Source organism: Lynx rufus, unplaced genomic scaffold (assembly GCF_022079265.1).
Source record: "Lynx rufus isolate CCGP_SWC_20201006 ecotype Redwood Valley unplaced genomic scaffold, mLynRuf1.p SCAF_1, whole genome shotgun sequence".
Taxonomy (NCBI): Eukaryota; Metazoa; Chordata; class Mammalia; order Carnivora; family Felidae; genus Lynx; species Lynx rufus.
In genome coordinates this window covers 156,680,023-156,696,726 of record NW_025814823.1, presented here as the reverse complement: position 1 = coordinate 156,696,726, position 16,704 = coordinate 156,680,023, and the positions used below count along the sequence as shown (strand labels likewise).

Here is a 16,704-nt window from a genome sequence, read left to right as displayed (position 1 = left end):
AAATTTGTCCTAATTCATGTTGACAAAATTAACTGGCTATATGAACTGAATGCCTAATAAAGGTACATTAAAAAAACTCAGACTTTCCGGCAATGCCTAATTAGGTTTGCCTAAAAACAGAAGCCTTAGTTCAATAAACAATAGATTTAACTACAAATTTAAAAGAAGCGTGTAAAACTTCATCAATTGTCATCTTCACCTAAAAATTTCAGTGTTCCCAGAAGATATTAACAAAATATATTCATCTTCAATTTTGTGTAAGAGTCTTAAAGGTATCGTAATTTTACCAAGAAAAAAAAGTACTGTCCCCTTCCATGGCTAATAGGTGACTGCATTAAAGACTACAAAACCTTGCATAGCCACAGATCACACTTTTCACTTATTCCTGCTTATGTTCAATTTTTAGTACAAAAACTGATTCACAAAAAACTAAATGTTAACTTCTCTGGGTCAAAATCAGATTTCATCTTTCGGTCCAAGCTAAACCTATCTATATCTACTTAGCAAGCACTCAAGAGTTTATCCCCTGGGTAGTAAAGGATAATATGGGAAGGGCAAAAGAAAAATGACTCCGTATTTGGTTACATAGCACTGAGTACTCTGTACCCCCCCTCTGTCAAGTCCTATAATTATTTATGCGTTCTGCCATAAAAATTTTATAAGGGATAGAAAGGTTTTAGTACTAGAAGACATGATCAGAAGATCCTACATACAACAGAAGAATATATTGTCAGAGAATAGATTAAAGCTGCCAAAATTCCTAATGATGAAACTGATGAAACACATGTAGTGGTCTAGATATAAAATGTATTTAATATAAAAGATCAGCCAATGAGAATATGTGATTGATTTCATGGAAAAAAGAGAATTCTATATCAAAATTAGGTAGGTCTCGTCATTATGTTTTATTTCAAAAAGCTGCACCAAATGATTCCCTCTTAAAAAAAAAATACAAGAAAATTATAGACCCAAGATGCCAAAAGTAAACAAAGGCTTTAGAGATATAAGTAAACTCTTGAAATTACTTCTCTCAACACTGGGTAACTCATAATGAAGAGTTAATGTAGTTACTATAATGATGGTGTTAAACCATCTGACAGATTCAAAGTCAGAATATGACTACGAGAAAGGTAAGTGCAAGTGTGACTGTCAAAGGGCTGTGGTAAATTCACCTACAAGTAGATTTCCTCTCTTATGACAATAAACTCACACATTTACTATTCTTCACCAAGAGCCATGGAAAAATTCACTTTGGTCAGTATAATCCCATTCTCTTCCAAAGAGCTGGACTTAATACAATAATGGCTCTACCATCACTTAGATCATTTGAAGCAAGGCCAAATACTGGCTTCGAATGTCACATACGTGATTGAGTAGAAAAATAAAGCACTTAGGAGACAGAACATGATAGTTTAGTAAACATGTAATAGTAAAAAAAAAAGTGGAAGAACTGAAACACATATTGATTATGAAATGGTGTCACTAAAACAGACACACTAAGGCCTTTAGGGGGCAGGAGAAGACTATAAATAACCAAATTGCTTAAGCTACCAAGCTATACAACCATTCACTTAAGGGTATATATTGGGGGGGGAGGGAGGGAAGGGGGTGAAAGACACCTAAAGAAAACATGCTTTTTACTTTCATGCAAAATGAAACAGCTTTAATTATAAGAGAAAATAATTTTAAAGTTAGCACAAATAAAAGTCACAGGAAATTTAACACAAATTTTTATTTCTGCATTACAAGCTAGTCATCACTTTTCCTTTGTTTCTCTTGTAAAACACAAATCAGTTATCTGTGAAATTTAACCTACAGTGTATACTATTCAGTTCAGATATAAGAAGAACTTCACTTAAGAGGGGGTTGGAGGTGCTATCTGAAATGCAGAAATCAAAAATTAGAAAAAGCAGATGAGTATTAAGCTCAAGTTATCTCCATGACAAAACCCCTGCACAACAGTTACATCATTTGAAAAAAAGCTTCCTACTGTAACTTAAGTGACTGCAAAATATGAATGAAGAAAAGATATTCTAGGTTATTTTTTTATAGTCTGTAAAGAAATGACTCATTAAAAAAAAGATTAAAAAAAGATTAATCGTGTTAGCAGCTACATACAAGAAATGAAACAAGAATGAAAAATCCAAGTAATCACAATGGAACGTTTACATTCTTTTATTAATAAGCTTTCAGAAATGGCTGGTTCACAAAGACATTACACAATTTAAGTAAAAGGATTAATATTTAAAATCAACACATTCAATTGAAAATACACCCTCATATACAAACCTAATAGGCTTTATAATTAATAAAAATAAATAAATATTTATGGATTATGAAAATGCACCCCTATTAAATAAAAGGTGCTTATGTTCTAGGAGATTTTTTATCTTTTTCACTAATATGAAATAAAGGCATCTTTCCTTACAGATCTTAAACATAAAATGCTGTCTACCTTTAAGGGATTCATCAAAAAACTGGATAATTTATCAAAACCCGTTTAGCATAAATGCACTCACCCCCATGCTGTAGTAGCAGCTTGCCAATTTCTACATGTCCGTTTGACAGTGCATCATGCAAAGGAGTCACCCCGTCCACTTGAGTGAGCAGATCTACCTCTGGACAACGTTGCAAAATTTCCTGGACACACACTGTGTTGCCATAGTTACAGGCTTCATGCAAAGGCGTCCAGCCAGCATTGTCTAAATTAGAAATCAAGGCAAGTTTTAGAACAGCAAAAGTAGGACTTTTGGTAGTGAAGTACTGATATTCTGCTTCCTTTATCAGTGTGACTTTCTAGATGCTTCATATAGAAATAGCATGCTTTGATAAAAATGTCTAACACATAGTCATATTTCTAACTGTAAGAAAATAAAACAGTTTTAAAATATGGATTTTGAGATCTTATCAAAATATGGACAAAAAATGTTTCTGCACTATTAATCACTAATTTCTTGGTTTTGTAACTGGTAATATTTTAAAGATATGTTAGGTAAAGAAACTTAAGTGATTTTTCTTAATGTTGACATAAAACCATTTAATACCACAAATATTAAGACACTGGATCAGACCACAAAAATGGAAAACTTACCTTTAACATTGATGTCTATTCCTGGCAAAGAGAGAAGAAGAATCAATTTCTCCACTTGGTTATTTATGCAAGCTCTATGGAGGGCTGTTTCTCCTGCCATAAAAAATTAATAGATTATTCCAGAGAAGACAAGATATAAACTAAAGAAAATAATCAAAGGGCATGAACTAGGAGATCTGGCCACATGCCAGAAAATTATTTATTGAGTTTTCCTTTTGACTGGTTTAAACATTTCTCGCATTAAGAAAAAGAAGGGGGAGGGATACCCACCAATCCATAGAGCTTCTGTTCTATCAGCAATTCAGCAATGAAATTCTACTGCAAAAGGTTTAATACAGGCATTGTCTCCCCCTAGTTCAAGGTTTAAAGCTTCAATCCCGCTATAAAAGCTCCAAATGATCAGAGAACACCAAAAATACTGGGTTTTGCAGCAATAAAAGTTTAGAGTGCAATTGCCCTCTCTTAAATTTATTCATGAACCTACGTTAAATGTATGGCTCTTTTTTATACAGCATTTATAGCTTAATTCAAATGAATGTTTCTGGCTAAGCACGAGTGCCTCTACACACTCAAGTATAATTCAGAACTTCAAATCCATTAACAGATGGTTTGCTGCTTCTCAATAGGCTGTCTGGCTTGGCTACAGCAGCACAGAGAAGGAGAAATGGGGGAATCTTAATATAAACACACACACACACACACACACACACACACATACACACACACACACACACACACACACACACACACACACATGAAAAAAAAATCCTAGTACCATTTAAAGCTGAAACAGAGTGACAAATGAAATGGTAAAGTTTTTTCTAGGAGGGATGCAATTAATGCCTGCTGGCTAAAAGTGTCCATATCCATCTCTGTTGTAACCAAGACTAGTAAGACGTAGTGATAATTTGATGTAACTGGAATTAAAAAAAACTTATAATAAGCGACTGTCTAGAAAACAAATGAAATAATCAAACTCTTTCTTGATATAAGATACTAAATAGCATATTTTTAGTATTCAATTTTATAGATTATCTCTGTAACTTCTACCAAAACATCTCTTTTACATGCACTGAAAAGCTTTTGAAGTTTTTTTTCCTCTATTATTTCTCAGTTCTCTTCCTCCCTCCCAGTTCCCTCTGCTGTTCAGCTTAAAGTCATTCATATTCATTTTACTTTCTGACACAATAAACAAAGAAAAAGGACACTGTTTGTGCAGTTAATATTGGAGTTCTCCTTTAATACATTTTTCACATTTTGAGCTAAATGGGCAGCTATTTTAAATACATGAAATGCAATTATGAACTTTTATTCATGTTGAAGGATTAAAAGAGCTTCACTGTTACTGTTCACATTGGTGTCCTAATGAAAATTTGTGTATTAAAAGCACAATACAGCTCTGTATCAAGAGACTGCGCAATTTTCTTTGGCCAGGTACAGACTCTTGGAAGAGTCTTATATTTTAGTTAAGAGGTCACTAAGTGAAAGAGGTGCCGAAGTGAATTATTACAGCACTATTCTTGTAACTCCATCCTTTAGGTACTTAGGTTCCAGTATAGTCAGAACCAAAAGCCAAACACATTTCATAGTCTGGGCTCAATGCCTGGGAGAAAAGAGTCCATATGCTTAACACAGCTATGTAACATAGACTACTCCCCATTCTTTGTTCACAAAATGTCTAGGACTGAGAGAGATGAAGACTGAATTATACTTTCAAATCAAAAGAGTCTAATCCCAAGCTGCACAGGTTGAGGTGGAATAGAAAAGTAAGGCGGGCAAATTTGGAATGAGCTCAATATGAGTTAATATCTGGAGAGGCAGGGGGAAAAAAGAAAGGGAGGAATATTCTATTATACTGAGTATTAAACAATCACTTTCTTTGCATAAATGACAGTTCAAAAAAATAATATGCTAAGAAGGTATTTTCTGGACCTAGTCAAGTTCAAGTATTCATCAGGGCCAGTGTGTAAAACTTGCAAATACTGACTACAACCATGAGAAGTTCCTAGCATAAATTAGATACTTGGAATACCTTTTAGATTAGTTTTGTGAAAATTCATCTTTGTAACTAAAGAGGGGCAATTCTCCTTGGAACATGATAATTCTCCTTCTGACTTCTTTTTCAATCTTTTTAACGATGAGGAACATTTAGCAAGGTTCAGCTCTCTGAAAATAAAGAAAAAAAAAATGAAAGCTGGTTTTTCACCAAGGTATGGCAGTGTACATTACATACTGAGTACTTTCAAAAATCCAGCCCCCTGTTCATTTAATCCCCCCACCCTTATTCATTCACGTCTTTACTGCTTATTTTTTTCAATATTTATTTCACATGTACAGAAATAAGTTTTCATGCATTAATTCTTATTTTAATAACATGGTACCCCCAACTGCCCACTGAAAAATTTATGAATGTGGACTGTCACGTAGAGGAAGAGACCAAGTAAACTACATTTGGCAGAGAGAAAAAAGCCAAGCGCTAAGATCCAAATGCAGGCCCTTGTTCCCCATTCTTATTTTCATATTCTGATCCTATTCTTTCTAAAAACATTTTAAGGTTTTCTGAATTTTATACAGTAAACTTTTAGAAGAGGTATCTCACTTGGGGAAAGCTACTGTTAACAATTCAGAGTATCCTACATGACTATAGATTCTGAAATCCTATCTTTATCATATTATATATACAAGTAGTAATTTAAATCACAGGCAAAAATGGTGTAAAAGAATTTGAAAAACAGTTTTATTTCTTTTGGGAAGCACTTGCTCTTAATATAAAACATATACCCTGCATTAAAGAAAGTAATAATGTTGATTATATGTATTTATTTATACATCTCAAACTAAGTTTTGTGCTACTCAGTATAATTCAGACAACATCACAGGTAAGTTATTAAGTTTAAGACTTAATGTGTCCAAAAAAGGGCCGTACTTTAAAAAAAAAAAAAAAAAAAAAAGGTTGATACATGACCATCACTTACGGTAATTCTGGCAGCCCTTCCACTTGTTTCTGTTTTGCACCATTCAGCATTAACAAGGCTCTCTGAGATTCAAGGCAAGGCCGCTGTCCTATTTTCTTTGATATCTGTATCTTTCCAGCCCCATGCACACCAGCCTTCCCCAAAGCTGGCAAATAGGAATATACCTGTTGCAAAATAATATTATAATGCTTTCTCAACTACAAAGACCTGGAAAAGCATTAAAAAGAAATTATCTGATTCATTTCACCATTAGTTTATATTTTCTTGTTTTAATCACTATGGTTGCTACCCTTTCTGATTTGAACATGCCAAGATATTAAGAAAGCCGCTAGTTCCATGTCATTAATATGACATACGTAAAAAGAAAAACATCTTCTTGAAAGTAACTATTTTTTCAAATTCACTTTTGATGCTCATTTAGCAAAGTTCTTCTGATTAGCCTAATGTTCAACTTGTTATAGTTCATTTGCATATTTTAAATATTTATCGTTTATGTACAACCAGTATCTTGTCATTTCCACTTTGGTAATGCCTTCCTTCGACATGAAACAAGTCTGGAATAAGTAGAATAAGAAGAGCAAAAGTCAGTGAAGACAAGGATTGCTGCAAAACAGTATTTGCCCAATTTGATCAATAAACAAGCATGTTTCTCATTTGCTGAAGAAACTGAAGACAGTAGATCTTAAAGACAGACAAAACTGGAAAACCTTGAATCAAATGCAGCTTATGTATGTGTGTGTGTGTGTATGTGTGTGTGTGTGTATGTGTGTGTGTGTGTGTGTATACATATATATATACATATATGATAAAGAGGAATAACTTGTGGCATCAATGACACATTTTGCTTTTTAAGTATCATTAAATACTACATAAAATTTTTTTGGATCTACATCTTTCCGAAATTATTATTTTATGTGCTATGGCAAGGAAACAAAGATTTTTGTATTATTTTTCTGTTATCAATCCTTAATTACTCTCAAATACGTAATTAAAATTTCTATTCACTAATCACTTCATTTTCAAGGTAGAAAATACCCACTCTTACACAGAATTGAAAGGTTATATAGATTTATATAAATTTGTAAGATTTAGAGTTAATAAGCTCTGCCCAATTAGAAATAACAAAAACATTTTAAAGTTGAATTTATGAAGTCATCTTTTGGCAATTAGAAGAACTAGAACAGACTGGTGCTTACCATTTTTTGGAGAGAGAGTGGCTCAGAAGAAATGCTGATGGAACTCTGTGAACACAACTTTTTAAAGACTGCCTCTGCAACAAACATTTGAAGCCAGGAGGAGGAAAAGGAACAAATGAAAATCTCTAATTCCTGTGAAGAAAAGTCTGTACAAAGCAAGAGAAATAAAAATAGTTATTGCTACACCCTATAAAACTTCTTTCTACAGAGTATTTCTGCATGGGTGTCATTCATTGAAATGATGACTCCTACACCAGTAAGATTCATCCATATGATTTTAAAGCACAAAAAACAGACGATACTCCTAAGATGATACTTGTCTTTCAAGAAATTAGAAATTTTATTTTTTTTATGGTGCATGTTCTCACATTTGAAACAATCATTAATTTTTATTATTTTAAATAAAAGTTTTGAAATTAGATACACACACACATGAACAGAGAGATGATATGTGAATAGATAGGTATAGGATTTTATCACTATATTTTCTAACTAATGTAAAGATATCTTCACACAATAGGGTTGTCTTTGGCGAACCAGTACTTGGTTTTTTAATGGACACATATATTATTTAATTTGAGATGACAGGAAGAAAGAAATTAGGCCCTTTCCCCTAACAACATCCATGAATCCTATCACTGCGGAGGAGGAGTAAATCTCAAGGAAAGGAAAATGTAAGACAAGAGAATGTATGAGGACATCCTTAGAAGTCTGTACCCATCTACTATATAGGAAGTAGGGGAGGGGGCTATAATTTTAAATGACAAAACCAAAATGAAACACCAAGAGCCTCAAATCTTTTCTACCAAAAACCTCAAGTTTCCCAATAACATGGAAATGCATAAATATACACAAGAACTGAAAGTAATAAAGGACTATTTGCCACATAAAATAATCTATTCGATGCTATGAATTCTCCATTGATACTTTCTGTATAAGTAACAGAATGGAATATAAAGAATAAACAAGACCAATCAACAAGATGCTAAAAGAGCTAAAATTAAAACAGGACAAAAAAGTTGTGATATTATACAATATGGCAGATTCACTCCTGTAGGGGAGAAAACTTTTTTTCTTTACCCTTCTAGGTTCTTTTGGCGGGTCTATTAATTAAATTGACATAAGAAAGATTAACATAGGGAAAATAAATTTAATTCCTTTCATATGGGAGCCTCATATACATGAGAGGTTCAAAGACAGGTAATTAAGGTTTACATGCCATCCTAGTTAAGGAGAATGGAGGTAGGGGTCACAGGGAAGGAAGACAATTTACAGAAGATGGGAAAAGCAAATGTTTGGTAAACAAATATTTGACATGCTATACAGAGACAATGGGACACAGAGAGGAATCTGAACAAATAGGCTTTGCTAAACTTGCCCTAGCTCACCACTCCTAGCTTATACTCTTTATAGTTACCTCTGCTGATATTTCTCTTTCAGGACCAAACCCTCTATCCATTTTGAGAGAGCGCACACGTATGGGAGGGGCAGAAAGAGGGGGGAAGAGAGAGAACCTCAAACAGGTTCCATACTGTCAATGTGAAGTCCTATGCAGGGCTCGAACCCACGAATGCAAGATCATGACCTGAGCTGAAATCAAGAGCCAGATAATTAACAAACTGAGCCACCTACGCGCCCCTCGAGTCTTTGGATACTTGATTATCTTTAGTGCAAAATAATCCACCTGCCAAAGTGACACATTCTCGGGTGGCATATTTTTCTCCCCTTCAGTCCAGCCTTTGAAACTTCCCAAGAAGTTTAGCATTCTAGAAGCTGAGTTGATAGATTGCTCCATCTCACTGACCCAGTCTCTTAGCCCTGAGAACTGGTCAGTTCAATGAAAAGAGTTGTGTCTCATTTCAGGAGGTAGTCATACAGGTGTGCTCCCAAAGTTAGGCTTACATTGTACAATCCGGAATTTACTAAGGTTATTTCTATGGAAGCAAAAGTTAATGGCTGGGACAGACTATAATCTAAATCTCTAAGTTGTGAAGGCAGCCAGTCAAGATTTCTAGATGTCTGGCTCAAAACACCTTCAGACTGAACAAGTGCAGGCAGTGGCAATCTGACAGATTTTCCTCGTTTGCAGTGTGAATGTCTCTGGTGAGTTTTCTGAGTGGCCATACAGCATTAGGTATGAAGACCGTCCATGCAGGAGCTGCTGTGGTAATTTCTATAAAGTTTATATCAAGCTATCCAGCTTTTGCTTACACAGCTTCAGGAAAAGGGATATTTCAGTTCTCAACAATTCCAAGTCAGAAAGGTGGGAAAAAAACTTAGAAATGCCAGTTTGGAGAATTATAGCCAAATATTGGAGGGAACTAGAAGAATTCAGCATCTAGTCCAGTTTACAGGAATAAAACAGGACCTCAAAGGCAATTAACAGAAACAGGATCTGATATCCATAAAAGTGTATTATGGAAACAATTTTTCTTTCTACAGTCACCCTCATTTTATCAAATATAACCACAATGAGACAAATTCATTTGCAAATGAAGTCTAGCAAACGTGGCTGATTATTTACATAAGTGCAGCAAGAATAGATATTGACCATACAGGCTCTTTTAAATCTGCTGGAACTTTTCATAAGGAATCTCAGATTGACCTTTTATTTTTTATGATTTAAAAAGTTAATTTTCTTTTCTTTTTTTTAGTAATCTTAACACCCAATATGAGGCTTGAACTCATGACCCCAAGATCAAGAGTTCATGTTCCTTTGACTGAGCCAGCCAGGCATGACTCTGATTCAACTTTCAAAAGACTCTTGAGGCTAGGAAGCCAAGCAAAGTTCCTGCTATAAGACTTTGCCTGCTATACCTATAGACGTGGATAAATTCCTCTTTTCTTGAGGTCTCCAAAATATCCAAAGGTTTCTGAGCCTGCTAGGAAGTGACCTTGTTTAGCTGGTAAGTCTGCTGGGAATCCTGAAAGCAAGGTACCAGGCTGTTTTTCCAAGGGGATTTAATGGCTTCATGAAGTCCGCTTTAGTTCCTTAAAGCTGTCTGGTCATAATGCGATTCTATGCACATTCTCAAATATGACATTCCAGCCAAAACTTTGGCAACATAACCAATGTATCCAATTGTGTCTTGTTACAAGGAGAACCGATTCTTATTGAAATTATGCAAATAACTGTACTGTCATGAAAATAAGAATACTAAGAAGTTTCTGAGTTCCAGAGAGATCAGGTAGGGAGAAAAGGTTAAGGTTTTGTCTTTGCTTACAAAAGTATACTTTACCAGTTTGTTATAAAGTTTCCTTAAAAGTGGAAAAACACAACATTAAAAAACAGTAATGTTTCTAACAAAAAGTTATAAAAATTATAGTCATCCTCATTAGTCCATTCAGTCCCATAAAATTAATGCTTATTGATCAGGATCTTATGTTTGCAGTTTTAGGAAATGATGTTTCTCCATCAGAGTTCTGCAAATCCTTACCCAATTAAATGGTATGATCTTAAAATTATGAGAAACAATATACTACAGTATTTGTCAGAGTCCTTTCCATGAATCTGAGGATGAAACATATTCACAATGCAACAGAGCAGAACAGTAACTTTTTGTAAATAACAAACTTAAAAATGGCCCTGGTTATTTGGTTATCTCTCTGGCACACATCTTAAGGTAAAGACTAGAATGGGGTGCCTGGGTGGCTCAGTCAGTTGGGTGTCTGACTTTGGCTCAGGTCATGATCTCATGGTCATGGGTTCGTGCCCCACATCAAGGCTCTGTGCTGACAGCTCGGAGCCTGAAGCCTGCTTCAGATTTGTGTCTCCCTCTCTCTCTCTCTGCCCCTCCCCCGCTCGTTCTCTCTCTCTCTCTCTCTCTCTCTCTCTCTCTCTGTCTCTCTCTCTCTCTCTCAAAAATAAATGAATGTTAAAAAAGTAAAAAAAAAATGAAGACTAGAATTACAAGTGACAACATTATACCAGCACATATCTCATTTCTGGGAATTTTATATTATTTTTGGAACACTTACATACAACTATAGAAAAACAACATAAAGAAGGCTTAAGTATTACTTCTTATTTGACAGTGTTTCCCATGTGACTTATCAAATAAACCTAATTTGTTCAGAAATGCACATTTGACAAGGAGAAAGAACATATCTTTTGCAATACTCCAGGGATCCTTTGCAAAATCGCAAATTTACTTCGAAGTCACAAATGGCTTTAGAATTCGATTTTGAGAAGTTTGTTAGAGTATCAAAAGATTTTAGGGGAGACTGGGTGACTCCTTTGGTTGGGCATCTGACTTTGGCTTAGGTCACAATCTTGCGGTCTGTGAGTTCAAGCCCTGCATTGGGCCCTGTGCTGACAGCTCAGAGCCTGGAGCCTGCTTCGGATTCTGTGTCTCCCTCTTTCTCTGCCCCTCCCCTGTTTGTGCTCTGTCTCTCTTTGTCTCTCAAAAATAAACATTAAAAAAAAAAAAGATTTTAGAACGCTTGGTCAAACAGTATCATAAGCCACTGTGAGATAACTTAACCAAAGTGACAAAGATTTTGCACTCAAATATAGAAATTCAGGTAGCCAGAAAAACAAACAAACAAACAAAAAAAAACACCTTGGCAATAGAGAACACTCTGTTTTCTTAAGTAATCAAAAACTTGTGAAGACAACAGAGGAAATTATTTTGATAATACACAGAATTGTTGTTTCCTAGGCAGATTATTTAAAAGGTGAATAAAAACCTTTCACATTATTGAAAGAAAATCGGATGGTCCAAGAAAACTTTGTCCTTTTAGCAGATGAAAGAATACTTTCAGTTGTACTTAAATGTAAGTACATTATTGACCTCAAAGGTTATTTTGTAAAACCCTCATAATAAATTCATTTAACTTTAGCCAACTTGACCTCGAAGGTAAAATTCTCTCTCCTTCCCATTCTGAAACAATTAGGAAAAAATTACTTGTTTCTCTCTTACCAAAAACACATCTCCATACCTCATACCTTCTCTTAGTCAGAAACTTGACTTGCTCCTTGCATGCAGTTATCACCCCTATTATTTCCAGTAGTCTTAATTACATATATTAAATAAAATTCTTAACCCTTAGAAATGTTAATTTCTAGTAAAAACTAAGAAGTAGACAATTGTAGCATTACCAAGAAATTTTGAACACATTCAATAATTTCTAGAAATATATTGTTCCTCACAGTAAATTTGCCAAAGTGATAAAAGACAAGTTTACTAACACACCAAATATCTTTAGTTCCTCTGTGAATCCAAAAGGGGATAAAACTTTATACGGTAATTAATGTTGTAGTATTTTATCTTATTTAGAAATGATCTAGTATTTCCATCTTATTTAGAAATGAATTTCTACCAGGGTGTTGGGGTGGCATTCAACTCTTGATTTCGGCTCAGGTCGTGGTATCCCAGTTTGTGGGTTCGAGGCCCACATCTTCACTGACACTGCGGAGACTGCTTGAGATTCTCTCTCCCTCCCCCCCTTGTCCCTACCCTGCCTGCACGCTCTCTCTCAAAATAAATAGACTATAAAAAATTTAAAAAAAAAAGGGGGCACCTGGGTGGCTCAGTACGTTGGGCATCCGACTTCGGCTCAGGTCATGATCTCACGGTTTGTGAGTTTGAGCCCCACATCAGGGGCTGTGAGTTGTCAGCTCTGAGCTGTCCGCACAGAGCCTATAGTCTGCTTCAGATTCTGTGTCTCTGTCTCTCTCTCTCTCTCTGCCTCTCCCCCACTTGTGCTCGGTTTCTCCTTCTCAAAAATAAACATTAAAAAAGACATTTTTTTAAAAGAAATTAATTTTTATAATGTAACTTGACTTTACAAACAAAACTCTAAGGATTTAAGAAGTTACCAAAGAGATTTGGAAAGCTTTTTAAGTACACATACCATAAAACATAATTACTGTGGAAAAAATTCACCTAACAATTCTCATCTCACTTACATCTACCTAAATCACTTGCTCCCAACAATTATGTTCGGATTACCCATGAAAATGTCATGAGATAGACAAAGTCAGCCATCCCAACCTATTTTTCTTGCTGACAAATTTTTTTAACAAAGATAACATGAACTTATTTCACTAATAAACTCAGGTACAGTAAGTTGTATGTCTGCATTATATTCAGTGTTGATAATTTTAAATTTTTTTTTTTTTTTCAACGTTTATTTATTTTTGGGACAGAGAGAGACAGAGCATGAACGGGGGAGGGGCAGAGAGAGAGGGAGACACAGAATCGGAAACAGGCTCCAGGCTCTGAGCCATCAGCCCAGAGCCCGACGCGGGGCTCGAACTCACGGACCGCGAGATCGTGACCTGGCTGAAGTCGGACGCTTAACCGACTGCGCCACCCAGGCGCCCCCAGTGTTGATAATTTTAAAGACATGTCTATTGTAACTAAACCAATGAACTTAAACTAGCTTTAATACTAACTGCTTTTCCAAATTATGTGGACCTAAGAGGCATGTGTGTTAGGTCTTATGTATTTCTCAGAATTTTAAGATTAGTTAATCCATATAAGCACTTGTTTGTTTTTGAGCCAATTAAGTAGAATTCTTTTAAAAACTGGTATTAGCAACACTATCCAGAGGTAGAATAATACATCTACCACACACAATATAGCTGTTTTAAAATTTTAGCCATGAGATGGGTATGATAATGCAAACCTTACTGGTTTTTAAAAGAGCAGTTGGATCCAAATTTTGTTTTGACAGTTGAAATAAGTTAAATCACCTGCTCAGATGGCTAAAGCTTTTCAATATTTATGGAGATGACACTTAAGATTTTTTATTCGCTTTATTTCCACCAAACTCCTTTTTCCCTCCTTCTTGATAAAAACCTTTTTCCTAAAGTTTGCATTTCAAAGAATGGCTCTTAGGTCTTATAGGATCTGGGGGTAGAAAATTCACATCACAAAAGCACAAAGTATGCATAGTTTTCTCCAAGATTCAGCTTTTGGGATACATTTGCCTATTATCAGAGATGTGGGGTAATTACTATCTAAATTTTGCCTTCTTTTTAAGTGAGGGACAATTCTATTTTCAATGTCCCAATCTTTTACAGTATCTACATGGATTTATAAGGGAGACTTGAGGGATGGTAATTGTTTCCAGGATTTCATTTCTGGTTTTGCAAAGATCTGTAAGATAAAGACTTGCATCATGGAAAGGATTTCCGACGAAGATAGAAACCAAAAGATTCCCTTATCTATAACTTCAGGGTTTAGTGCAATATGCCTCTGTAAAGTTTCTATTAAGCATTTTAAAACACAAAGGCCTTCTTTCAGACGGCACAATTCAACCTTGGACCAATTCACCTTAGGGGAAAAAGCCTCTACTATTGCTTCTATCAGATCCCAAACACCAGCCTTCAGGCCTTCAGCTGATCATCTGTTGGAGAATCTAAGAGATACTTTGTGGTCACCAGTTTCCTATGGGAGGCAGATTTCTCCTCAGGGAGCCATCTGGCTTGTCAGTTAACTACAGCGACACCATGGGTGGGGAGAACACTCTTTTGCAGCTAATCAAGGTCTCTGTTAGTAGTGTTGTGAAGGGCCATTAATGTTTCTGCTTTCTAAATTTGGTATGTCTTCTGAAAGTGGAGGTAAGAGGGCTTTATAATGTGAAAGATCTGCTCCTGTTCATGGGTCATGAATTCTTTGCAGTGGGGGTTCCAGGATATATCCTCTAGGGACACTGCATAGGAAGGCCCAAAGCTGGCAGGGCCTGATTACAAAGCCCTGGGAAGTAGGAGGAACTGTATGAAATAGTAAAGTGAGGCCTACTGCCTGTCACAGGTGCTTCTGTTTAAATTTACTTCCCAGCCTTCAGCATTTAAACTAGAAACCTATACACTCGCATCTGAAGTACAAACTGAAAAGTTCCAGGCAAATCTTTTAGAGAAAGTAAAATTTATACAGGCAGCTCGGTGTATACGGAATTTTCTAGGGAAGGCAGGGAAATTCGGGGAGTTAGGGAATTTGCTGAGGAGATGGGACTGGAATTTAAGACAGAGAATTTACACTGGATGCGTACTATAATTTTTGTTCTAATTTCTGTTATTTAACCTTGTAAAGGAGTCCCTAAGGCTACTGATTATATTCCTTTGGGTCCTTTTTTTTAAACTCTTTTTTCAGTTTTATTTTATTTGAGAGAGACAGAGGCAGTGAGAGTGGGGGAGGGAGAGGGGCAGAGAGAGAAAGAGGGAGAGAGAGAATCTGAAGCAGGCTCCACGCTGTCAGCTCAGAGCCTGATGCAGGGCTCGAACTCACAAAACTGTGAGATTGTGACCTGAGCCAAAACCATGAGTCAGATGCTTAACCTTCTGAGCCACCCAGGTGCCCCCTTTAGGTCCTCTTTTTAAATCTGGTCATTCCAAAGGCACCAACTGTTTAAGATGACATCTCTCTAAAATTTTTCCTTTTAAATATAACTAATTATATATTTTTGTATTATAAAGTATCTACTGTCTGGCCATTGACAAGAACGATTGTGTATTAATCTTAATAGCAACTCAAACTAATAAGCCTTTTTGTGGAAAAACCCGGAAGCAACTTTCTATGCTCTGAATCAATTTTTACCATGGACACAAGAGACATTCCTCAAGTGGGTACAGAAGAGGCAGCCCCTATGATTCAAGAAGTTCACTCAAAGAGTCTACAAAAGTTGTTACAGTAAAAATGGTATAATGGTAACACTGTCTCAGGTTTCCAAGGAGAATGTGAGACATCTCCAGTCACACACATGCTAATCTATGACACCAGGCAGGCGCTACTAGAATGGGACTTTTCTAGCACTGACAAAATGACACAGGTTGAGACGGCTAAAACCCCTTATGGACTGAGTGGGACCTCTCATAACAAACTCCCCTCATAGACTGCACACTCAGAGAAAGAGAGTGCTGCTTATGACTTCATGTCTCGGAACTCCAGTCTATTTGAGTGGCCACCAAGATGCATGCTGGTATGTGTACCTTGCACCTGGCAGAGAGGATAGAAAATATTCTCACTGGTCACAAAGCCAAGTTCTCAAGATACAGAACGAGAGAAAAGTAAAACCTCATCCAGTTTTTCTTATATGTACACTAACTGAGCCTCGGGGCTCTCAGAGACAGAGTAATACTTAATGGGGACATGTTGCTCAGTTGGAAATTTTGAGTTATTTTAAATCAAAGAACCTCACTGCACAGAAATTATCTTGAGGATGATGGGTGACCTAGTGCCAATCTAACCTATTCTAGGACCAACTTATCCTAACATGGGGTCACTGAGTTAGGTAGTGAGCACTCTAATAGCTTTTAAGTGCTTGACCCGTGCCCACCAATCTTGCAGCTTTGGCTTCCAAAAGTCTTCACCTTATGTGCATGTTAACGCACAACAAAGCTCGTCTAAACAAACGCCAATTTGGTAAGAGTCAGAGAACCGTGAACTCACTAGTCTGTGAGGTCAGTGGCTCAAATAGCAGGTTTATAGGGCTT

General features: G+C 36.1%; 1 protein-coding gene across 4 annotated transcripts in view; it reads right to left on the bottom strand.

The window, feature by feature from the left end:
• The window catches only part of SLF1 (SMC5-SMC6 complex localization factor 1), an 83,521-nt gene that overhangs the window by 1,248 nt on the left and 65,569 nt on the right, over window positions 1–16,704 (bottom strand). For all 4 annotated transcript variants that reach the window (XM_047089048.1, XM_047089060.1, XM_047089052.1 and 1 more), the window contains exons 16-20: window positions 7,263–7,408; window positions 6,067–6,230; window positions 5,124–5,257; window positions 3,092–3,184; window positions 2,520–2,702 (exon numbers count right to left, since the gene is read on the bottom strand). In XM_047089048.1, the coding sequence (XP_046945004.1) occupies window positions 2,520–2,702; window positions 3,092–3,184; window positions 5,124–5,257; window positions 6,067–6,230; window positions 7,263–7,408 (720 nt within the window). The remainder of the gene's footprint in view (window positions 1–2,519; window positions 2,703–3,091; window positions 3,185–5,123; window positions 5,258–6,066; window positions 6,231–7,262; window positions 7,409–16,704) is intronic.